The sequence below is a fragment of the Xyrauchen texanus genome, chromosome 37 (assembly GCF_025860055.1).
Source record: "Xyrauchen texanus isolate HMW12.3.18 chromosome 37, RBS_HiC_50CHRs, whole genome shotgun sequence".
In the NCBI taxonomy this organism is placed as follows: Eukaryota; Metazoa; Chordata; class Actinopteri; order Cypriniformes; family Catostomidae; genus Xyrauchen; species Xyrauchen texanus.
This window is the reverse complement of record NC_068312.1, coordinates 7,473,260-7,499,733: the sequence shown is the minus strand read 5'-3', so window position 1 is coordinate 7,499,733 and position 26,474 is coordinate 7,473,260. Positions and strand designations below refer to the sequence as shown.

Below are 26,474 nucleotides of genomic sequence, written 5' to 3'. Positions count from 1 at the left end.
CCTCAATTGGACAGTTGCTTAAGAAGCAGAATTCTGACAGCCGCTAGATCCATGGATCGAAATGCAGGCTTTTAATGAAGATGATAATAGTGAAACAAACAAACATGAACTCATAAAGCAACAAACAAGAACTGACAAAGAAGTGCAAAACAAGAGGATATATATATATACACACACACAAGGGCTAATGAGGGAATGGAAAACAGGTGAGAACAATGGGGAACAGATGGCAGTGATGTGTGCATGATGGGAAACGTAGTCTGGGAAAACACTTCAAAATAAGAGTCCTAGGAAACATGAGGGAGACTATGACAGAATCATTATTTTTAATATATATATATATATATATATATATATATATATATATATATATATATATATATATATATTTAATATTATTATTATTTAAATATAATTATTTATAATTACTTAATCATTATATATTGAATTATTGTTATTTGAGGGGATTTTTGAACAAATATTGATAATCAAGTTTCGACGTAATGTGCATTCTGAGATGCTATTCTGCCCACTACAATTGTACAGAGTGGTTATCTGAGTTACTGTAGAATTTCTGTCAGCTTGAACCAGTCTGGCCATTCTCTGTTGACCTCTCTCATCAACAAGGCATTTCCATCCGCAGAACTGCCCCTCACTGGATGTTTTTTGTTTTTGGCACAATTCTGAGTAAACTCTAGAGACTTTAGTGCATGAAACTGTTATATATGCTTCCAATACTGAAAAGCATTTAGAAGTATTTTTTAACCAAGGATCAAAAAGTGTTTTTCTTAGCTTTAGAAATAGACTAGGAGATTTTCCTCATTAAGTAATGGTTTAATCACAATGCACTACATTTTCTGATTATGTAATTCTGTAATACACCCTGAATGTAAATCTGAAACCTCTGTCCTGAAACCTGTCACCTGAAATTGTTAAACTTGAAATTAACCAGCAGCTGATTTTTTTTTATATGTATAGTTGTTTATAGAAGTGTAAAATAAAGTACAATCACTCATGCACATACTTTCATTAAAGTCCCGTCCAAGTTCATGGTTAGGACACCGCTTGACCACTTCTGTAATGTGTTCCGCCTTCTTATAGATGGGCATGGCTCGTATGACACTGCCGTTTGGAGGCGAGGAAGCCAGTTTGATCTGAATCGGACATGTCTTGGCAATCTGACAGTACAGCTTCTTGAGCAACGGAGAGTACTGCAGAAAAACAGACATGAATGACAGTTAAGAGTTAGTTTCTTCATGACAGTTATACAGTACATAAACATTTGATATGATACAGCTTACATAATCCTGGGCCTAGGATGACAACAGATCAGTATGAAAATAGTCTTTCATGGCACTAATCATAAAGATACTTATGAATCTACTGTATATGTTTATAGATGAGGGGTTTCTTTACAGACGAAGACAAATTCATCATCATCGGATGAGGTTCCTCTCGCACATGCACGCGCATTCACACAGAGCACATGTCAGAGCTTGCCTAAAACAATAAAGACATCCCAAATATTTCCTCTAAAAAACAAATGTACAAGAGTGCTTTGTATGGACTTGTATTAATGTGATTCACATTTTATGAAAGGGAGATTGAAGGCCAGGTGCAACAACAGAATAAACACCATGAACACTGTTCCCTGAATGCCACAGTTGCAAATGTACTTTTTCAAAATCATAAATTTTTTGCTATGAACTCCAGTGGATCTCAAAAGCAATGATGGCACCTGGTCCAATAGAGACATAGGCAGGGGCGGACTGGCCATTGGGAGAACTGGGATGTAAAGGAGGAGGCGAGAACCGGGTTGACAATATAAAAAAAAAAAGACAAACACACAAAGTTGTCGGACAGCTGTCCGTAAATCTATCTCTCTCTCTGTCGCACTGCCATCTTCGGTCGGCCTTTAACCCTCTCGAGGGCTAATTAGCCTGATTAGTGTGTAACATCATGACCCGGTCCCGCCCCCCTGCCCTGCCACATTCCTCTCTCGTTCTCTCAGGCTGGGGAGCTCCGGCATGACGTACATCCCCCCCCTTCCCTTTTTCCCGTCTGCCGGCAGGTCATCCCCGTCTACCTGGATGAGGGAGGGGACAAGGGGAGGGAAACAAAAAATTGTAATTTGGCACCTACATGCTGTAACGGGAGTAAAAACATTTTTAAAAAAGAGAGTGAAAAGGGCAACACAGAGCGGCAGTGGGAGAGAGAGAGGACAGAGAGGGGGAAAAAAACACTTACCAGTTCTCTGATACGCTGCAGCTTGGTCCTCGGCCACTCCTCCACCCAATGGATGACAGCCACGCCTCCCAGGGCAGATCGGAGGCAGTCTTCCAGCCCCTGTAGGACGGAACGCCCCGCCACATTCTCGGGAAACAGAAGGAAACAGCAGCGGTTCTTCCACTGCAGGTGGTCGGCCAGGAGCCCCTCCCTGCGCAGTCGGCGGTCTCAGACCCCGCCGTGTTTCAGCAGCTGGTAGGGGTCTCCTCCGCCCCTGGCAGCGGCCCTGACCACTCTAGGCGGTCGGTTAGGAGCCCCTTCTCCCTCCGTGATTGGCGGCTGTACCTCCGTTCTCAGGCGGCTGAGCTCCTCCGTCACCTGGCAGATGGCCGCAGCTGCTCCATTGGGGTGGATGGTAGTGGCAAGGACTCTACTACAGCGCATCCCTCCTCCTTCCAGGATTTCGGCACCAGTGTAAAGGGATTAATGGAAAGGAGGAGGTGAGAACCGGCTTGACGATATAAATTATATTTTAATGAAGAACTGAAACAAAAAGACAAACACACAAATGTGTCGGCAGCTGTCCGTAAATCTCTCTCTGTCGCACTACACCTTCCAGTTGGCCTTTATTCCTCTCTGAGGCTTGATTAGCCTGATTAGGGGCAGGGTGTGCGGAATCATGATCCGGCCCCGCCCTCCGCTCTGTCACATGAGGCTTTTCCAGATGGGCCGGCCACGAAACAGGCCAAATGGGCCGCGATAAGCTGAATGCCGCATTATGCAGAACAGGCCACAAAACAGCGATATGCCAAAGGGGACAGCGATATATGCAGAAAAGGACAGCAACATCCCCACCACCCCAAAAAACTTTTGGGCTAGTTTCTATGTAAAATCCCGGGCCGATTTCTCTTCCCAGTTCGCTCTTGGACTTAGGGATGGGATTTTTGACTTGGGACAATGAGAAACCACCTAGCAACCATTAAGAACACATTAGCAACCACCTAACAGTGCCCTGGCAACCATCCACAAAACCCTTGCATCAGCATAGCTCACATTTCTTAAGAAAATTTGAAACTCTTGTTTCGGTTCTAATTTGGGGATTGATCACTTCTCTGAACCTTGGCTTCAAGGTTTTAGGTTTATTATATATATATATATAAAAATCTTACTAAAGGCATTTCTGTTTCTTCTACTGAAAATTCCAAAAAAAGAACAACAAATCACCCAGCAGTGATATTGATCCCTCCTAAATAACCTAAAATAGCAACATGGCCACACGGGAAGTCGGCGTGCTGTTTCCAAGAGTTCTGTTACCCTAGGATCTGCCACATTATGCTGACTTACCGACTAAGCATTGTCTCCTATCAGACATTTATGCATCTGCTCTAGTGTTCTGACCTTCCCCTGTGATACAACTGGCAGCACGTAGCATCAGTAGCGTTGGAGAAGTGGGGGTCGTATCCCAACTAGAAACCTGGAAGTAATCGAATTCGCATAATGATTGGGAGATTCTAAGGTTACATTTTTCCCTCAAACATTACACTTTTAATCCACTGATGGTTAGGTTTAATGTTTGGGGGACAATTTCTTAAATATTAGGACTGGGAATTTATATATTTTTACAAAATGTAAAGAAAAAACTTCCTGAAACTTCATGCGATAGGAGAAAGGTGTCCAGAGTTGTTCATGGCAGGCTACTCAACCTCCGATTAGGCTGGGGCAGGGCTAGAGCATCTACTGCCTGTCAGGAACAAATCCAGTCACTTTTGTTCAATAGGTGAAACTTCACAAATGTTTTTCCCCACTTTCTGTGGCTTAAATTGGCATGTAAATTTTCAGGAGGTACACTCTCGACTCAACTACAGATCCTAACACAGAAACTGATTGTGTGAAGCAGTGCACGCTTCATACCCCAGAAATAAAAAACATGGGAGCTGATTTACTGTGTGTAGAATATAGAATTCACCCGCAAGCAGGCAAGTGAGATAGACAAGTTGTTATACTCTCTTTGCATCACGCAAAACTGCTCACTATCTTTCTTCTGATTCTGAACCCGTTTCAAATGTGAAACAGCCCGAGAGACACCCAGCATGTACGTGATAAGGATAAGCTTCAGCCAGATATACTTGAAGAGACTGAACAGCAGCCAGAGAAAATAATAGTTTTGAGATTTTAAACTTCAGCATTTAATATGTTCTAAATCTGTATGTATAGTGGCTAATAATGCAAGGCAATGTACACTTAAGTTTTTCTTGCCAATAAAGTTTGATATGGACTGAATCTGCCTATTTGATCACATTTTTAAAACAAAGTCCTCTGGAAAACCCCAGAAGATTTTGCCCAAGTCGTAATTACAATATGTCCACTGATTTTATGATATGAATACATATGCTTGTATTAAAGATTAATACCTGTAAAAAATTATATCTATCCACAAAATAACCCTACATTTTATCATGTAAATATGTAATTAATTACAATAAATGATGACTAATCAATTTCTTGCAAATGGTAAATGGTCTGCACTTATATAGCGCCTTTTATTAACTTTAGAGGTTACCAAAGCACTTTACACTGTGTAAACACTCATACACCAATGAGAGCTGCCATGCAAGGTGCTATCCTGCCATTGGGAGCAACTTGGGGTTCAGTGTCTTGCCTCACATCGGCATGTGGAGTCATGTGGGCCGGGAATCAAACCTCCAACCCTGCGATTAGCGGCCGACCCACTCTACCACCTGAGCCACAGAAGGTGGATACACATATTGTATATTGTTCCATTTTTTTAATCAGTTCACAGCCATTTAAAATACGCATTCCTCCTCACTGTATTACAGGTTGTACAGCAAAAAACAACTCGCTTCACAACTCGCTTTTGGCACCCCTACATGGATATTACACCCAGACAATGGAGCTCACACATGCCCGTAAGCACAACAACACTTACCACTGGGGGCAGTGTTTTGCACAAGTCTACCTACTGTTTGTGATTTATAGAGTTCATGAATGTGTGTTCTGGAGATCTAAACTAAAAGTGGTTTGAAAATCTCCATTTTGTGTGATATGGAGTTTATCTACCTTTTTTACTACTTTACATTCACATTGAGAGAAGTGATGTATAGGAGTAACATAACATGCTCTAACACACACAGGAGGACTGCATAAATCATTGGGTGCAGATCTGTGAGCACAGGGAGAAGTCTCAACACGCCCATGTGAAACACTTATTCACATCATCTCACCATTGTCTCACACTGAATCCATCTACACTTTAAATATATATACAAAAAAACCTGTCAAAACCGAAAAATACGATTATTCTTCTAGCTGATAGAGCATAGCAGTAGCAACTCCATGATCATAAATTTGTTTCACAGGAAACACAAGGACTGATAAAAGTATGTCTTGAATGTGCCTTGACTCACTTTGGATAAATTAAGGGTTTTCAGTTCATAGAACTGTGTTGAGCTATATGGTTCTTTGTAGATTAAAAGAGTTACTGACGTTTCATTATGGGTTCTTCAGATCAGAATTTTGGTTTTTGGAATTACCAATAGATGTATAATGACACAATATACACACTGTGAGACAGACATCTTACAATGATTTAGAAAACAGTAGATTGACTTTTCTTGAGCTAAACTCCCTTTGTGCTGACCGAAATTCAAACCGCTGCACCCAGTGGCTGAGGTGTGAAGTGTTTCTGAACATAAGGGCACATGTGAGCTCTAGCTTTCGGGTGAAATGCAGACAGAAGGCACCAAAAGCTAGTTTACCATTAGTGAGGTAAAAATGTAATCTTAGAGGGAAAATGGAACCTCCGAATCGCTCTCGTCACTGATTTTGTAAATGTGATTTCCTCCTGATTTCAACACAGGGCAAGAACTTAGGTCTCCCATGCTGCTGATGCAACACACTATTGGTCGCGCTACTGGAACATTCAGAAGCGATATGCTGACTACCTATTTGATCATGTTGGATAAATAGAGGCTTCTACTGAACCTAAGGCACTGCAAAGCACCATTAAAGGACCTTTATTGTAAAATTACAATTCTGAAGCTATTCCTGCCTGATCTAACCCTTAAAATTAGTTTTGTCAGGTTAGACATCTTAAATAATATTTTTTTACTTGAATAAATCCAGTTAATCTAGATGTTATCACATGAAACACTTTTTTATAAAGCACATTCATACCAGTTTGGAATGACATAATGGTGAGTAAATGATCACAGAGTTGATATTTTTGGGTGAACTGTTTCTTTAAAAGTCTGTAGAAGTGCGGGTAGAAGTGTTAATGACAAAAACAATGTAATAAAAATCATTACAAGTATAGCACATCATCACTCCCTGCAAGCGCGCGTTTTTGATTTGCTGCATCGCATCACTCGCCTGCAGTGCAGACGAAAAATGGTTCGTCTGCACTGTGTTATAAGTGTTATAAGGTGGAATAAGATGATGGGCTGGAAGAAGACGGTGAGCATCGGAGAGGTGCACGTTCGGGCAGGCTCGGCTGCCTAAGTGATAATGACGAGTCTGACAGCCTGATGGACATGTTTCAGCACGCCCCCCGACAAATTCAGCCAACTCCCCATCTCCGACAATAAATTCACAAATGTTCTGCCTATGCTAACTGCTGTGAAATTGTAGCCAGAATCACATGTGCTACTGTTCCAGTTTCCCTCCCAAGACACGGAGCGAGAAACAGTTTTACTCTACACAAAGAAAAAATAACATATTTTGTTACTAAGTTGTCTGAAAATGATGGGAAAAACCCAGCTGGTTAGAATAAATAGTCCAAGACATGTTAAAATGAGCCAGTCAGGTCTTGTTCGTAATACTCTGGCAAGGTAAGCAGTGATGAGATTTGCTTTCACCTGCATTTCTGTATGCACTGTCCTTGCTAAAGTTGAACGGCTAAGGTTTTAATCCATTAAAGGTTTTAAACTGCTATTGAACATCATAATTATCAGATCTTCTCCTCTATTATTACTCTATATCTAAACACTTTCTACTATCAGGACTGATTCATAGTGAGTAACGATTCCAGTAGCATTTCCAATTGTCCATGGCTCATGGGAAATACATACAATCCCCATGAAGCAGATTTAGACAAGTGGAGCTGGGGTGGAGATGGGTTTCAGAGAAAAACTCTTACAGCGTGCTGCAGTGAAAGTGGCTTATCTGCAAAACTGCGCAATTGAAATGTTAAAAAAGAGCGTACACAAGTTGACTTGCTAACTGAAAATATGTTAAAGGACCAATTATCTTGCACATGTGAGCCAATTGGCTAATAGACCACAAATTCCAGGTAGAGTTTAATGCTTGAACTTCAGACATTTCAACTCAAATCAATATTTCATGTGCATTTATGTATTTATTTGTTGTAGATGTTTTATAAGTGTACAGACAGCCACAGTGTAAAAATTTTTAAAATTAATTCAGATAAAATATTGGCACCCACAGCTGTGGTTGCCAGTGTTTTATTGAAATAATTATGGTAGGTTTTTCAGGCATTTTAGTGTCTATTTCACAATTCACAACCATATGAATATAGAATTACATTAAATAATGTTAATACACAACCTACAAAATCTCTGTTTTGTACTTTAAAATGTCAATAAAAAAATAAATGAATCACAAAATAAATCCCTTCGGGTTGATCACAAAGTTTAGTTTGCAAAAATGATCAAGTGACTGTATATTATCACTTACTTACTGGTGATGAAGAATTGGCTATATTTTGTCTTATTATGGAAACTCTATTCCATTAGCAAGAATTTGATATTTTCAGAAATATCTTAATAATCGAACCACATTGCAGATTGTAGGTTAAGTTTCAATCCTTTCTAGCTGTTCACACACTGATCACATTTATTCTGAAGTTTTTCAGATTCACACAGAAAGAAACTGTTAGCCTCGTCAGTTCAAGGTACATAATTGATTTCGAAATATTTTAAGAGCCTGACTTTGTAGTTTGCTGCAATATTTTGCTGACATGTGGAAACAAGTATTCTAGTTTAAAGGGAGAGGCAACCCATTTTTCTTAAAACTATTTTTGTTTTGTTGAATTACTCAACGTTAGAACATTTAGCTCCAAATTATAATTAAAGTGAAGCAAAACTGTTTTTGAGTGTTCCAGTTTAATCTGAATTCACTAAATGAATACTGTGTTGGCATTTCTTTTAATTCAACACCAAGATCTTAAGTTCATACCTGTATATGGGTGTTTCTTTAAATGTGGGCAATTTCATGTCTCAGGGGTTGATTATTATTAAAAAGAACAGATTTATTTTTGTTATATGAGGGTCACATTAAAATGGACAATAAATTGGACAGGCCTTCATCATTTATTTTTGGTACGTTTATATGCAATTTATACATACAGTATATAGATTGTTTTGTTTTTGCATTGTGGCAGACCAAGACTTTCAATATTAACCTATGAAAATCCATTATTAAAATACAAATAATGAAATGTTTAAAATGATGATAATCTAAACACAGAATGAAATAAACATAATACACTTCAATATTTAATTTGTGATAATGATTTCTATAAGTTTTTTTTTAAAAATGTTCTCGTTACCAAGTCGACAAGCGTACTGGTGAAGAGCATGCTTGAGATGAAAACACAAGAGAAAAAAAAGTGATGTTTACAGAAAACTTCAGTGTAAATATAATTTTTAAGCAGAGTACTTTTATCTGCCTCACTTCCGTTCAAGCTGTAATTCTGCCAAATTACACAAAAAATGTGAAAATATGTGTGTATTTTTGGATACATAAAATGTTAGCTTTGACATTAGCCTTAGCAAGAATAATTAGTTGGCCATTTTATTTAAAAAAATAAAAAATAATAATTTCCATCAGCTTCATTTTTAGCACAGACTTCTACTAAACGCAAATACAGAATTTGAGATGTGTTGAAAATGGTGAGAATTGTTTTTTTTATTATAATTTTTTTTTTATCTCCTGTGATGCATGTACAAACACTGTTGGACATTGTTAGTGTTAGATAAAAAAAAAAAAAAAAAAAATATATATATATATATATATATTTAATTGAGACTTTACTTTGTAGGAGTCCACAGTGGTTAAAGTGCCCGATGTTGAAGAACCCCATGTATGTTTATTCCAAAAATATTTAAGCCTATTTTTAAAATTTACGCATTTCAATTTAAAAATTCCATCAATTTAAATTGCGTAAACTTAAAAAAAATTAAATGAATAAAACTTCTATAAATGTAAGTTTTATTCATTTTATTTTGTTCAAGATTATGCAATTCGATTTGATAACATTTTGTTATGAAACTGAAATGCGTAAATCTTAAAATTGGGCTAAAATATTTTTTAAATGTATTTAATGTGCTTTTGATGATTGTGTTTACGTATTTAGGTCATATGAATAAGGAAGAACCAAACTGTAAAAATAACAGACCAAGGGAGCAAGCAAAGTTTGTGTGCAGTATTTGCATAAAATCCCCCTCATGAATTGTATAGGTTTTGTCTTTTCGAGAGGAAGGATGCGCAGGCTCTGGGGCGTGTTTAGACCCGCTTACTGACTATGAGGGTAAAAGCTAAGAAGAGCAGCCTCAAATGCTCCAGAACAAAAGCGTGTTCAGGCTTGCCCTACTTATATGCCAACAACGGAAAAAAAGTGTTGGGGTCTTTATTGGAAAAGCTGAGGTGTCAGAACTCATTTTCATCCCTTATGACAGCTCTTGCTTTAAGCCTCTGCAATGTACATTTGAGAGTGAGCTTTTCAACATTTATCTCTAATGAACAATTCGTTTTTATGATTCACTCAGTGATATCATACCATAATCGGGGCCCTAAAACAGCACAAAGGCAAAAGCCTAGGCAAAAACAGACATGATTAAGGAAACAAGCAGAAACTGACTCTGACAAAGTCCGTTTATAGTGAGGGTTTTGAGTGATAAAGAAAGCATCGCCTTTAGGAGCACTATAAAGTCATTTAGGAAACACACACACGTGGAGTGAACAGAGAAGTTCAGAACCAAGGACAGGGACAGGGACATTGAACATTTAAAGAAATAGCTCACCCAAAAATATGACAATTCTGTGATTATGTTCTCACCACTATGTTGTTCCAAACCCATGTTATCTGTTTGGTTGCCCATCTCTGCGTGTGAGGCATGTGGTTACCTTCCAGTCTGCTGTGCACCTACACACTCTTCACAGAGGATTCGTCACGGATCTGCTCACTGTGCGGCTTTGGCACGCATGCATCAATGAAAACCTATCTCCTACTAACTGCAGCCAGTGCCGGGTTCTCCACTTTTCACTAGCCCAGTTGAAGTTACAATTTATTGTTAATAAATCCTTTGAACTGTTCCTCTGCTCTTTGTCTCGCTTTCTTTGTCTGACCGTTCGGTGTAAAATGCTCTTTAGTCTTATATATGGACTACTTTTGTAAAATTTTTATGATACTTGTCAATTTTGAAGCTCGACAGCATCTGTCCCATTTCACTTTCCATTGTATGAAAAATAAGAGTGTAAACAGCTTTCATAACACCTCTTTTTGTTTTTTGCATGGAAGAATGAAAGTCATACGGGTTTGGAACAACATGTGTGTGTGTGTGCAAATGATTACATGATTTTCATTTTTGTGTGAACTATTCCTTTAAATGAGTAGATTACGTGTAGTTGTGACTTTGTTTTTTTTACCTATTAAAATAATGATTAGTATAATAACATCACAAACACATGAGGAAGGCTGGAGAACAGTATTGGAAACATTACCACAATTCACAGAGGATGGTGTAATACTCAGAACTCACAAATGGTTTATCCATCAGCTTGGTTAAGAGGATTGATGTTTCAGGTAGCTGTGAGAAGCACACTGCGGATCAAGAAGATTACATTCAATATGCCCCCATGACTCTCCAAAAGCATCCCAAGGCTACACAAACCAAGAAGCGCTGTGTTTTAACCCTTCAGTTTGCCACACAGTGAGTCACTTTCCACTTACACAGTAATCCCACATATCCTCAGCCCAAAAGCCTTTGTACTTTGCCTGGAAATTCCCTCAGTTTGAGAATAGATTGACATTCTGCATATTTTGGCAATAATCCTTGGTAATTTTTGCCCCCCTTTTTCTTTTGGAGGATAAAGTAAACATTTAAATGGTCTTAAGACTTGGTGAAACTAAAAACTGTAGCAAGAAAGTAGCTAGACAAGCAGCGTCTTGTCTTTTTGTAATGGACATTTGGTCCTGAGGTTACAACATTTTGAGTTATGAGCAATAACCTTATGAAGACAAAAATAATACTTTAATTTAATTTTAGACTTATCCACATTTAAAAATGCAATCTTACTGATGAAAACAGCACTCATTTATTTAGACCGATTTTATTACCCTCTTTTAGAGATATACTCTCCAAAACCCGATAAAAGATTATTCTGCTTTGCATTTAAAGGTACAGTGTGTAATTTTAGAGCTCTCACATCAGCAATCTGAACTGCACAAATAATACTAAACACTTCTCTTATCTGTCATTGGTCAAAAAACAAATAGTTCCACCCCAAACTCACGCCATTGTTTGATTCAATGATGCAGTGTTGGGCTAGTCAGTATGCTCAAACAAACAAACAATGTTTTGAAAGCCCCGATGAGCCACATGATTCATGAAAATCAACCTACAAATGATTTTCTCATAGCTGTCTCTGCATATTAAGAGGGCATAGGAGAAAGTATTTCCATTCAAGGATTTTTTGCTAAAAAACTTTTAGCGCATCACAATAAAGCTGATGGAAATGCTAAATATTGCTCAAATTTCACAAGAGTTGACATAGTAGTTTTCCATTCAACTCTAGCATATAAATTCTGTGTCGATACTTCAAATGTCACGAAAAACTGGTTTGGAAACCAAAAATATAGTGTCACATGACAGAATTTACACCAATCGTTAGTCTGTGTTAATCATGATGACAAGATCACAATCTTTGAAAGCCAATTTATTCTACATGATTATGGATTGATCTAAATAGCATATAGATCCGATGCTGCAAGCAAGACACTTCAAATATCTTGTATATACATCGACAAGTGCACGGAGAACAAATGAATGGCCACTGTTTTTGATTCATTTTATCATGTAGACAACTGTTTATATAAGTTGTTTTTCCACGCCGTTCAACATAATAGACAGCAGTCATGGAATTAGCCCATAATACCAAAAACATATCATTTCAGTGCACAAAGATGTTTTAAATAAAAAAAATGTGAAAAGCATCAGTGTTCCTTTTTTGAACACTAACAGCCCAATTCTATAAATGATTGTTCAGCTTACTTTTGAAAAAATGCCAGCAAAATTCCCTGTATTAAATTCAATAAATTACCAAATGAATAAAGCATTAAATTAAAAAAATTAGTTATCAAACAAATTTTTTTTTTTAGACCTATATATGTCTTTTCTTTACACAAACTTAAATTAGCCGTACTCTGTTCTGTAGACGAAAACAGTCGGCTGAATGACATTCTCAGAATGTTCTACACTTTTTTCAAGACTTCTATTACACTTCTGAAATTTCTAATCAAAACCACATGATATTTTGTAAAACAATCATCAGCAGACAACATTACATTATGTAATATTTTGTAAATAATGCACATGTATCGGAGTTTTCAGTAATACAGAACAGTTACAGAATGATGCCAAATATGACAACATTAAAAGTTCAAAAACGTTTTGAGAGATTTCTAAAAGAGAAGTTATGGGTGGACAGTCCCACACTTTAAATGTAAATATATATATATATATATGTTTTAGAGGTAATACATATGCATACTACTTTTAAAAGCATTTTAAGTATTTTAAAAGTAAAAAAATACTAATGGACAGAATAAGAAGGGGTCACATCATTGACTCATTGACTTATTTTGCATTATTTTGTTAACTGATCAGAAGCACTTTTGTCATGTTACATCAGCTAGAAACAATACTAGAAAATGTATTTTAGGTTCATTCGAATGAAAAAAAAGGATCTGACATGACAAGAAATATAATAGTCTTTTTTTTTGTCATTTTTTTACTCTAAATCTCCACTTTCACTTTCACTTTTACATCTAAAAAGTCACAAGTGGTGCCTGTTTAGTTTCACATTCACATCAGAGAGTTAAAGTGGAGATTTAGAGTAAAGAAAAGGACTTCAATATTGATTTGTTTCTCACCCACACCTATTATTTTGCTTCTGAAGATATGAATTTAACCATTTGAGTCTTATGGATTACTTTTATGTTTCCTTTATGTGATTTTTGGAGCTACAAAGGTCTGATCACCATTCACTTGCTTTGTATGGACCTACTGAGCTGAAATACTGAGCTTAATTTGTGTTCTGCAGATGAAAGTCTTACACATCTGGGATGGCAAGAGATGAGAAAATTTTCGTTTTTTGGATGAGCTATCCCTTTATGAAACAAAATTACTGTACAAATCTGGTTCCTCATTTCATATTTATTTCTGCAATACAAATGACTGATATATGTCAATAACCTGGAATACACTTACCTTGTCTCAATCCAAACTCTCATGTTTTCTTCTATGGTACAGAACAGTGATTTTCCAATTAATCATGGGGTTGTGGTTAGGGGTTTTTCTCTATGGGAGTGAAATTTTTTTGTTTTTGTACAACCCACCAGTACATTTTTTATTTACCATCTTATACTATTATAACTTGTCATGAGACTGGGTTACTTATGGGTTATAGTTATACAGTTGGGTCCAAAAGTCCAAGACCACACTGAAAATCTGTAATACAAAATCTAATTCAAACCTTGAAATTGAAAAAAGGGGAATAAAGAGAGAAATTTAAGATCCATCAGGTATGAGCGCAAGTGCTTGCTGACATTAAAGCAAATGGCAAACCAAATCCTAAGACACTCTGAAATGAATATTCATTTTGTAATTCAACTTTTAACTCAAATTGTTAGTCTGATAATACAGAATGATCTATTATGAAATAAATATAGTAAAGTACGGTAAAGCAAAATCATTTACATTAGTGGTCTCACACTTTTGGACTATGACCTTCATATCAAGCATATGTGAAAACAGATATGCAGTTCCATTTAGAATGGGAAATTCAATATAGAGACGACAAGATTCATTGTACTGTATGTGGCAGTATCATTCTTTAGCTTTGCTACTATGATCCTAACAGAGGTGCCTAATGCTCAAATGTAGGACCTGCTTCACTTCTCCTTAACCGTAAACAGCAATCTGCACTTGTAACTCAGTCCTGCCCATTTTGGTAGCTTCTCCTCTTGTTATTGCTGCTGACAGAGCCCCAGTCTTTGAGAATAGAGTGGAACGTGACACGTCAAAGGTGACAGTCTTCACAGGCAGACACTGAGTGATGGCCATAGCACTCACCTTCCTGGTACCGCTATCACCTTACACTTCCACATAAAGTCAGAGAGCAAGACTCACGCCTGACTTCATCCAACAAACAGCCTAAGAGCCGCCCGACACAGGAAAGAGCCTCATCTCCTGTTTCAGAGGGTCAACACTATGACAGACTGATGTAGCACCTTTCTGAACGGCGACACTCAACATGGGGAGAAACAATGACTGCTCTGGTTTCAAGACTCTCTGCTTGGCATTAATGTAATTTTTTCCCTCCCTCTGTGGACCCCACAAAAGCACAATACAAGTCAAATGCAAGCATCACTGTAAGAATTGCTCAGACAATTACTATTGCTCAAAAATCAGCACATGACTCAACCCACAATGTTTGCACTACAGACCTGAATGATACCTTGACTTGTGCGGCTTGTTGAGGAGAGGTGTGCTGTGACTTTTCTAAGAGATTAGACTGAGGATTGTTACCTGGTGGATGATGAAAGAGACATGAAAAAAAATCCCCTAATTGAAGGAGCGACCCAAGCCAAATCTAGAGAGCAGAATATCAAAGAAACGTTTGACTGAGTAAGCAACCATCTAGCAATGTCCTAACAATCAACGCCCAAGCAACCACCCAGAACGCTCTAGCAACCACACAGAAACATCATAAAAACGACTTTGAACACCTTAGCATATCATAACCGTAACATGCAAAAATCACTACACTGCAAAAAAACGTTTTGTCAGGTTGTTTCATATGGTAACATCTAAATGAACTGTTTATTCAAGTTAAAAATATTTTTCAATCTGACTAAATTAACCTGAAAAATGTGTTTATACCAACAAAAGTCATTGTTACGGGTTAGATCAAGTAGAAATGGATCCTTGAGGTGAAAATTGCTTCTAATTTGTTCAGTGTACAATAGAGTTTAAAATGGCATTATCCAGATGTGCCTTGGTTCACTAATGGCAAATTCCTCTATATCTGACATAAAACAAAAGCATAAAAAATATCACAAATTCAGCTTCTTAATCAGAGTAGCCTAGTTCTTTAAAGCGTGCATATAACTTCCATATGATAGACCAAGACACATCTTAAAAATCAAGCAAACTTGAGACTTCCAAAAGGTATTAGTCAAAACATCTTTGTTGAGGCGAGGTTTCAAACTTTTTAATGATTGATTAAATAAAAAATAATAATAAAAAAAAGATGGCGGTTTACATTAAAAACTACAATCGTTAACATACACGTGGTGTAAACTAACCAAGAAAGAGAATAATTAGGAAAGCATTTACACAGCTATTTCATTTTAAGAAACATGTTAAAAGAAGGACAATAGAGGGAACTAAGCCTAAATGAGAGCAGAAAGAAAGAAATTGTGAAAAAAGAAAGAGAAAAAGTGAAAAAGAAAGTGTGAAAATGCAACATAAAGTGCAAAAAAAAGTGTGATATAAAGTCAAAAAGTGTGAAAGCGCAAAATAAAGTGCAAAAGAGTGTGAGAAAAGTGTGACAGAAAGTGCAAAAGAGTGAAAATGTGAAATACATTGGGAAAGTGTAAAAGAATGTGTGAAAGAAAGAAGAAAGTAGGAAAATAATGTAAAGGAAAGTGCAAAAGAAAGTGAAAAAATATGAAAAAGAAAGTGAGAAGGAAAGTGCGAAAGAAAGTGTGAAAGAAAGAAAGAGAAAGGGATGTGTATACAAAAAACAAGAGAAAAGAAAAAGTTACATTTGGAGTTTGACAGGAAGTGTGTCAGTCAATATGGGTTTGTGAATAATATTGACAGCATTGCTCACGTGGTACAATTGCACCGGAGCTGCGAGATGTTCTACTCACCGTCCAGGTGGCTGACTTGGCGGTGCTAGACTGTTGAAAGGTCACCTCAAAGTTGTGCGGCCCAGGGTAGTCTGTGTTAGAGGGGATGGCCGGGGCTGGAGACATGGCCTCGAAGGTCGAGTTTGGCTGGGAGTAGGGTGACGGCGTTGGCACGTTGGAGGTGGTCTCGGAGCTGTAAGGACTGGTCGAAGCCGCTCGATTCCCCAAACCCTGTTCCATACTGCTGCTCAGTAGGCTGTACTGAGACTGAATGGGGATAGAGAAGAGAAGGAGGGTGAGACAGGTAAAGAAGTGGGAGGGTGACAGGTAAAGGAGGGAGGCACAGAGTTGAGGAAAGAAGGAGGAGATAAGAAACAAGTTGAGGAGTTTGCAACCATCCACTCCACTCCTGGAGCTCCAGTTACACTGTGTTGGGAAGTATGTGGGAAGAAGCTATGCCTCCAGGGGAAAGGTAGGTTGTAAAACACAACCGTAAACTGTCCGTTGTCAAATTGTAAAATACACAAGTGCCTCCATGTTTTGCGCTTGCAGGCGATAGGTGATTTCTTTGAGGGAAGTGTTTTAACCAGCAGAATACAGGGGGGAGTATTTGGGAAAACAGTTTGACAACAGTCCATTTTTGCATTATTTGAGGACACTAGTGGCGTAGAAACAGACTGATCACATTGTGTTCGGTGACATTAGGTTGATATTTCTGCTACTGAAATCGGTCTGTGCTTACCGAAATTCTGCCCCCAGTGGCCGAAGCTGGAAGTGTTATTGAGATGAAATGTCTACAGGGTGGCTCCAAAAGCGAGTTGTATTTTTAGTTGTTGATGTAAAACAATCAACAGGAATGCATGTTTTATTAACTTTACACCCTGACCCTAATCCCAACCCTTAACCAAACGAGTTCGAATCCAGGGTGTGCTGAGTGACTCCAGCCAGGTCTCCTAAGCAACCAAATTGGCCCGGTTGCTAGGGAGGGTAGAGTCATATGGTAACCTCCTCTTGGTCGCGATTAGTGGTTCTCGCTCTCAATGGGGCGCGTGGTAAGTTGTGCGTGGATCGTGGAGAGTAGCCTCCACATGTCGGTAGTCTCCGTGGTGTCATGCACAACGAGCCACGTGATAAATTGGGAGAAAAAGAAAAAAATTGAAAAAATTATGTTTGATGGAGGATGCCACGTGCCAATAATTCATTAGAATGGGGTAGATTTCATGGTATATGAACATTTGGAAGCTACATGTTGATTTCCTAAAATTACGCATTTCAGTTTGAAAATGAACTATTTCAAAACTAGGATTAGGATGATGAAGTTAAATAATTTAGTTACAACGTATGCCTTTATGCAAGCGTGAAAAATCCCTAAAAATTACCCTTAGTATTAAACTTCATATCACACCAGACAATAAAACAGGTGGAAAAAATGCCAGAGACCTGCATCGAAAGCTATTTCTTGAGACCAGAATATAATTGACACCAGCAGTTGTGCTCTCTTGACTTGTGCTGGGAAGCAACCACCCAACAACCGCCTAGAAACCCAAACAACTATCTAGCAACACCCTAGCAACCACTAAGAACAGGCACTTAGCAGTGCCCTGGAAACCACCCACAACACATAGTATTGTGGCGACACGTTTTGCATACACAAGCACCACATCTTCACCCTTCAGAAATTATCTTAGAAAGAGTTTTAAGCAAATAAATTGATCAGAAATACCACAATTATTACCAAAACATTTCTTAAAGGGATAGTATCCCAAAATGTAAATAAAATTTTTGTCTCACCCTCATGATATCCCAGGTGTGTATGACTTTCTTTCTTCACCAGAACACATTTGAAGTAATTTTTATTTGTCCTTAAAATCAGAGTGGATAGGGATTACTCTTTTGAAGCTAAAAATATCACCGACTGTTAGCATAAACATTATCTATAGTGACACAATAGCTTTTGGTGCAAAAAATATAAATATTTAAGCTTTATTTTACTCTAAATAATGCTTCCTGTCAGCAGCAGTACGTGCATGGTACATAATCGCATTGACATTTTAAACACCTGACAACTGACACATGTGGGTCACAGCTGGTAGAGCAGTGCTGTTTACAAGTGAGAAGGAGGAACTCTGCATAGAAGCTTAGTTTTTTTTGGTTTAGATCTGTATTTATCTGTTTATTTACTCACAATGGTGTGCTTGTGTGCTCATCCTGGATGTCTCAACAAAGTGAGATTACGTCTGTATCATGACAATGTGGATACATCACACGAGAGGTCTCGTGAAGCTTACCCTCACCTTGGGTTATAGTTAAAAAGTACTTAAATACTTATCTTTTTTTGCACCAAAAGTGACCGTATCGCTTTAGAAGACATTCATTTTACTGTTGGAGTCGTATTGATGACGTTTTTGCTGACTGTCTGTGATTTTAGGAGCTTCAAAAGAGAAATCTCCATTCACTTGCATTTTAAGGACCTACTGAGCTGAGATATTTTTCAATTTTTCTTCAAATGTGTTCTGCTGAAGAAGGAAAGTCATACACAGCTGGGATATCATGAGTGTGAGTAAATAATTAGATCATTTTCATTTTTGGGTGAACTCTCCCTTTATGATGATCACACATAAAGCAGCACAAAAGCCTGATGGGTAATGATTCTTACATATCATTTAGACCATTGAAATGAGATATAAACAAGCTTCTATATTAGTCAAGCAAAGAAAAACATTTTTACCTTCTTTCTTTTTTTTTCTTGACCAAGTACATATGTCAAGAAAATGTCCTCTAAAGTCCATATGTCCTCTAAAGTCAAGCGATACTGTGATAAACCCACAGGAACCTTAGTGAGTAAAACATGGTTGACATTCATCTCTGCATTTCAGAGGGGATGATGTAGCTCCCTAAGAACTCTCCTCTATGGAGTCATGGTCCTTGTGGACAGTGAATGAGAGTGGGTGGAGTCAAGAGGGACAGTGGACACAAACCACATATTGTCCTAATTATGGCATGCTAGCAGTCAGACAGCACATACACAAGTGTGTTCTTGTTGGAAGACATTTTTTCAAGCCAACATTACTGTAATAGAAAACTAGATTTTTTTTGTGATTCCTTCAGAATTGAGTGGTACTTGCCCATGTAAAACTCTAAACCATGGTCCTACAGTGTTGTGGGTGGTTGCCAGAATGTTGCTATTTGGTTTCTAAGGTGTTCTAAGGTTTTTTTGGCATGTTGTATTATGGTTAATAGGGGTTTCTGAGCATTTTAGCATATAACTGGTTGTTCTGGGTGGTTGCTATGTGGTTACTTACTGGCCGAAGTCAAAAGATCCCACCCCCATATCTCTACAATATTCTGGTTCCTTGATATTGCTGATGTTACTTTCTTCCATGAGATATTTGTTCACCCGTTATACTATCACACGTCAGACGAAAACTGAATTCACGCCTCTCTTTAACACGCCGCACATTTTGAGGTATCGTTCATGTCTGTAACACAAGCAAATAACAGAACACATTTAATAGGTGTAGGGGTGTAGGGGTTTGTTCAAATCTCTAACAGTAAATATGAGGATGATGTCATGTAGACTGCACAAATATTTCTAAATTAGGGGGATTTCCCTAAGTAAAAAAGTCAACCACACACACACACACACACACACACACACACACACACACACACACCGACAAAATGTCCCCACAAGGTCAAAAATGTCAGGTTTTACTATCCTTATGGTGACATTTGATAAATACACACTCACACACACACACACACACACACACACACATTGGGTTTCCATGTTTTATGGGGACTTTCCATAGACATAATGATTTTTATACTGTACAAACTTTATATTCTATACCCTAAACCTAACCCTACACCTAAACCTAACCTTCACAAAAACGTTTCTGCATTTTAACATTTTCAAAAAACATAATTTAGTATGATTTATAAGCTGTTTTCCTCATGAGGACCGACAAATTGTTCCCACAATGTCAAAAATGTCAGGTTTTACGATCCTTATGGGGCCATTTGTTCCCCACAAAGTGAAAAATACATGCTCTCTCACACACACACACACACACACACACACACACACACACACACACACGCACACGCACACGCACTCACTCAGGTGTGTCTCATATCTAAGCCTTAACATGCTCTATGACAAGCTGAAACAGAACAGAAGCATTGTGTGTCCTATACATAGGTGTGTAATGTGTATCCATAAGGAAATATTTTTAATACATTTAGCAATTCAACATTTATTCTCTCATTCACTGTTGACTGTGTAAAAGACTTTCTAATGTGCAAGAACAAAACAATAATAAAAAGTCCCAAAAGTAAGCCAAAAAAGTGCTGGAAAAACACGACCAAAAGCATAAGATGACACTTCCTGAAAGTGAAATGCCAGAATATTGTAGGACAACAAGCAAATTTTTCAATGGAATATTTCAAAGCGTCTTTGACTTCGATCTCTGTCAAATGCACTCAACAGAGTATGAAATGTCTGTGGGCTTTACAAAGAGAAGAACAGCTCCATCTGCTGATGTTTCTATAGCTTTGCTGCAATCACCAAGCATCTATTTGACATACCTACATCTTGTTAATAACCCAATGAGTTTATGCAACTTTGCCAGGACATCCTAAATACTGTAGGTGTATGTTACCAGTTCACTTTATATCCTGTAAAACAAGATTGCAAATCTAAAAATGGACTACACTAGCTTAATTCAAATCTAGTTTTCAGAAATCTAAAAGACCCATATCTCAGTGAACTGAATTACACAACATAACTAAAACCAAATTAAACGTTAACTTTGCTACTTTCACCAAACATTATTTCCCAAATTCAACTCAATTTATAAAAACCACAACCAATGTCATGCGCATGAAGGAAAGTCAACAGGTGTCTGTCCTAGAAGTGTTTTCTGTGCAGCTCCATAGATACATTTTTATTTGAATTGCACAAATTAAAAGTTAACATCACATGAATTTCAGTAAGGCAACTTTTCCATGCATAATTCATAATAGAAATCTATGCCGTTTATAAGTCAACTACTATTAGTTTTATACAGTATTTGTGTTATTACAGCCTTAAAAATGAATAATAATTTATCAAATATATAACAAGACATTTAATCTTAATATATATATATATATATATATATATATATAAAAATACAATATAAATGTCTTACTATAATACTATAAATATACCAAAAATAAACACTGAAAAGCCTTATCACATAGTGCCTTTTCAAAATATGGAGCCTTAACGTATCAGTTAATAAATTAAAGTTAATTTAATCAATAATAATACATAATAATAATTCATGACCAATTTGATTCAAAATGAAACAAATATATTAAAATAGAAAAGTACTTTGCTCTCTCTAAAATGGCTTTATATCTTCACAAGCTATAAATGAATATTGCTCCTGAACAATCAAATGAATCGTTGTGAAACTGCTCGCCTACCGTGCTGTAGGAATGAGGCAGGTCATTGATACACAGCATTGTAGCGATCCCGCAAGGCAGGCAGAAGACAGGGGAGATACTCCCGCTGGTCTGGTCATGTGACCTCACAACGAAAACAGGTGAGTTCCCCAAGTCTCACTTCTTTGATGCACTGAGTAAAACCACCTTCACACAACAACTCCCGGAAAGATAACGGATTATAGGTTGCTTTTTCAGATTTTCTGCCAGTTCTACTCGCCCTGTCAGCTTCTAGATGCAGCCAACAACAAATCTTTGGCCCTCCCACTTTTTGGCCTCATGACTATTCATTAACTAAAAGAGCAGGCCTAGACTTGCCCACTTGTGTTTTAGACTATAGCAACTTCTGTTTCAAGGGGACCATTAGTTTGTTCCGCATTTCCAATTAAATGATCAATTATCAGCAAGGATTTGGAGATTAACTACACTTTTCATTGCTAGATCTAAAAAAAATGGGGATGACCAACTGGTTTGAGCAGTTTTCCTTGAGAGTCAGGTCATTTTAGATCAGTGCGTGCAACTGTTAGGAGATGCTTAGAGAAAGACAAGCAAACACTTGTAAATCAATATGTTCTTGAAAACGCATGTCCAATTCTAAACAGGAAAAACATTTCAATACAGAGAAAATCCATGTGTCCTAAACAGATAGTGTATTCACAGCAGAGGCAGAAGGTCAAAATACAGACAGATTGCTAAGAAATGCACAAAATGATATAAGGACTTCTTTTAGACAAAATTTCACAGCAGTTTGATTTCTCAAATTTCACCTAAAATTAAAAAGAAGTACAAAAGAGAGTTATTCAGAAAGAAACTAAAGCCTGTTATTAGGACAATTAAAATTTTTGGAACTGTACCATTATCCTCAATACAGCTATGTAAAAAAATATATATATATTTTCATACCTGTATTTGAAAAAAAATATATATTTATATATTATTCAAATCGTAAAGTATTTATACAAGATGAAAGTATTTCTTGTAACATGTCCAGCAAGCAGCCTTTTTAGTATCATCCTGGAAACTGCCTAGCAACCAGATGGACTTACCCTAGCAACCATATATCAAAACACATATCTCTGCACCACAACATCGTAGAGACTTAAACTTTGGCTTATTTGACTCAGACCAGCAAGGAGCCTTTAAATATAATGCTGGACAACACTTAGCCACACCCTAGCAACCATTTAGTGCACCCTAGCAACCAAAACCCATTGAAAATTAGTGGATAAAAATATCATAGTGACTTCATTGTACTGCCTTTAAAATATGCTTATTTAATAATAAAAAAACACTGAATAGTTTCCTTTATATGGTAAAAACAATTATGTAATACAGTAATATGAGTTTGATGAGAATCATCATAAATGAAGAATTATGAGTACTACAAAAAAAGAAAAAAAAGAAAAAAAAATATTTAGTCTCTTTGCTCCTTTTCTTTAAAATGCAAAAATCTCCACCCCTGGAGTCGCAAGTTTGAATCCAGGGCATGCTGAGTGACTCCAGCCAAGTCTTCTTAGCAATCAAATTGGCCTGGTTGCTAGGGAGGGTAGAGTCATATTGGGTAACCTCCTCAAGGTCATGATTAGTGGTTCTCTCTCTCAATGTGGCATGTGGTAAGTTGTGCGTGGATTGCAGAGAGTAGCATGAGCCTCCACATGCTATGAGTCTCCGCGGTGTCATGCACAACGAGCCACGTGATAAGATGCGCGGATTGACTGTCTCAGAAGTTAAAAAGTAAATTATATCCAATTTTACAACTTCATTGCCAAGAAGACATAAATCGGTAAACCGGGAACCCAAAAGGACAGCAAAAACAACTATTTAAAAACTTTACAGCTCAAATAATACACTTCAGATTTTTAACAGAAAGATTTACGCAAGTGTAAAATTTGTAATCTTCACATGTTTTCCTTGAAATCCGTAAAAACCTTCCCCTATTCACTTCCATTGTAAGTGCTTCACTGTACCCTCGATTTTTTTTTTTTTAAAGAAAAGGAGGGGCAAGTCTAAATTAATTTTTGTGGTAATCAACATTATGCCACAGATGCTGTTGATTGAGACTAACGTGTACTGAACCCGGAATATTCCTTTAATTGTCATAAAATTACGTGCAGTTGCAATCTTAATGCTCCTAAAAACAGTCAATAAATGTATTTCTTTATGCAAAAAATATATTTCTTTTTTTATTTTAGGGTGTAAAGTGCCCGAGGCATGTGTTTGTTTGTTTTACCCCACTATCCTATGCTCATCCTTCCATCCACCTCTCTGTATCTCTGTCTCTCTCTCTCTGTTTCCTGGCGCGTGTGCCCCAGTTGGGAGGCAGCAGCAGGTGTCATGTTCCTGGCTTGGATTTTCTCTCTAATTAAGGCATCACAACCTCCCAATACACCCTCCACTCATGTCCTCTGGCCCACTACAGAGTCCAAAGGGAGGGAAAAACAGCACAGCAGAGGGAAACCAGGGGCTGAGGAGGATATCCTGATGGACAAGTTGGGAAATCCAACCAACTAAACTAATTGAAGTATTACTGGTTGATTTTTGTTCTGACTTGTGGCTATTAACGATCAATTAGAAGCAAAACACAATATTTTGAAAAGCTGCATTCACTTCTCTTGGACTAAAATGAGATTGAGATTTCATTCTGTTTGCAAGCTTTTTCAATTATTTGGTTGACACAAATCTGCCTTTTAGAGAGTTTTAGATCTGCCTCTTACCATGACATTGTCGTTCATGTCTCTCATGTGGTAGACGTCCATGCAGACTTCAGCGCGGTTGCTGGGCTGGCTACTAGAAGCCATCCTGTCCCCTGAGTGTCCTGTCTGAGGAAGCTCAAAATATGTGCTGTCGGGCTCACTATAGAAAGGGATACCGTGCATTACAGCTCCATATTAAAGCTCATGGAAAAGATTTGCTATATATATATATATATATATATATATATATATATATATATATATATATATATATATATATATATATATATTTGAATATTCAAATAAACCCTTGAATATTTGCTTTACATTCAAGACTGCTGATTTCAGAGACATTATTGATGATAAAATATGTGACAGACAATTGACATGACATTTCAAGCATCAAACTGCAAGGTGGTTTCATTAATTTGCACTAGATTCAAATGCTTAAAATTTTAAATGCATGAAATTCAGATCAATAAATGGATGCAAATGCAGGTAAATAAACTCACAGGGAACTCCACAAGTGTTCAAAGGTTGTACCCTCATCAGCGGTGGATGACTGGGACATCTTGGATGTTAGATAATCCACCACTGGATAAATGACACTGCAAATCATATACCAAACAAGAGTTAAATGAGGTACATGCACAAAACAAAAACACCCCCATGGCAGTAAAATGACCCATTGCAATCAGTGGCAAACAGAATATACCCAACTGCTGACCAATAACCATAACTAGATAAATATACAATATAATGCATGAGTTTTAGACTATTATTATGTTACTTTTGTCCTTAATAGAGCTTGAAAGCATGATGACACACTTGTTGCATGGAAAAGTGATGCTTGGATATTCTGCAAAGCATCTGTGAGCAGTATAGAAAGACACATGGGTAAGTAAATAGTTACTGAATTTTTGGATGAAATATCCTTTAAAATAGATTGTGAGTAAATGTGCCATTAAATAAGGATAAATAGCCTAAAATGTTGATTAATCAAAGTCAATAAAATGGGAGTTTCCAAGTGAATTAATTGCTTGAATAAGCATTGCTCTATTAACCCTGTATAAATGTATAATGGACTGAGAAAGTACATTATTGATGAACATTTTGAACATTTATAGCTGCTCTATACAACAATACACATCTTAAACTGCATGATTGTGTAAAACTAGAACACAAAGAACTTGTTTTAAAAGTAATTTCCACCTTGCTGCCCAATACACCTTCTGAAGACTAAATCACAGCAGATTTTGAGGCCGGATGCACAGATTCATAATAAATATGCCAGGCTTGACATGCCCAAACCTGCTTGGCACTGTTCCACTGTGACATCTCGCTACAGACCACAAAGGCCACTTCCTACATCACATTACTCACAGAAAATGAGGGCTATAAATGTGTATCCTACCCAGACCAGATCAAATCAACTGAGAAAGTGTGTGTTTTGTAGTTGTGGATATAACATAAATATAACTATAGCATAGGAGGCGTAACCAAACCAAAATACTCAAACTCCACAGACAATCATGGATCTATAATAAGCTGTGGAAGTCAGATTATGTTAACAATTTATTAACATTAGTCATGTTTTGCACAACCTTATGCTCATTTGAAGCTATTTTTGTATTAAAGAAAAAAAAAGCAAAGGTCCACGACACAAAGATCCTCATTTTAACCCCCCATGTTATATATATATATATATATATATATATATTGTTTTTCTTTTTTTTTAATTATCATTATTACTGTAAGATAGTGTTCACACCCCTAGATGTGGATAACATCTAAATTGCACTGTTTACTTTCACGTATATTCAGTTCTTATTGAAAACTCCATACATCTGAAGAACATGAATATCACAGAGCTATTGATAGGCCTA

General features: G+C 37.2%; 1 protein-coding gene across 4 annotated transcripts in view; it reads right to left on the bottom strand.

Annotated features, from left to right (window-relative positions):
* Positions 1–25,174, bottom strand: part of tp73 (tumor protein p73) — a 46,245-nt gene extending 21,071 nt beyond the window's left edge. For 2 of the 4 annotated variants that reach the window (XM_052108459.1, XM_052108460.1), the window contains exons 1-4: positions 25,101–25,174; positions 24,610–24,748; positions 16,424–16,669; positions 1,025–1,211 (exon numbers count right to left, since the gene is read on the bottom strand). In XM_052108459.1, coding sequence (XP_051964419.1) covers positions 1,025–1,211; positions 16,424–16,669; positions 24,610–24,748; positions 25,101–25,159 — 631 coding nt within the window. In that variant the 5' untranslated portion in view covers positions 25,160–25,174. Of the gene's footprint in view, positions 1–1,024; positions 1,212–16,423; positions 16,670–19,130; positions 19,266–21,877; positions 22,106–24,609; positions 24,749–25,100 lie in introns of those variants that run through there. The other 2 variants (XM_052108462.1, XM_052108461.1) reach the window with 2 other exon arrangements.
* Positions 25,175–26,474: the final 1,300 nt, after the last annotated feature.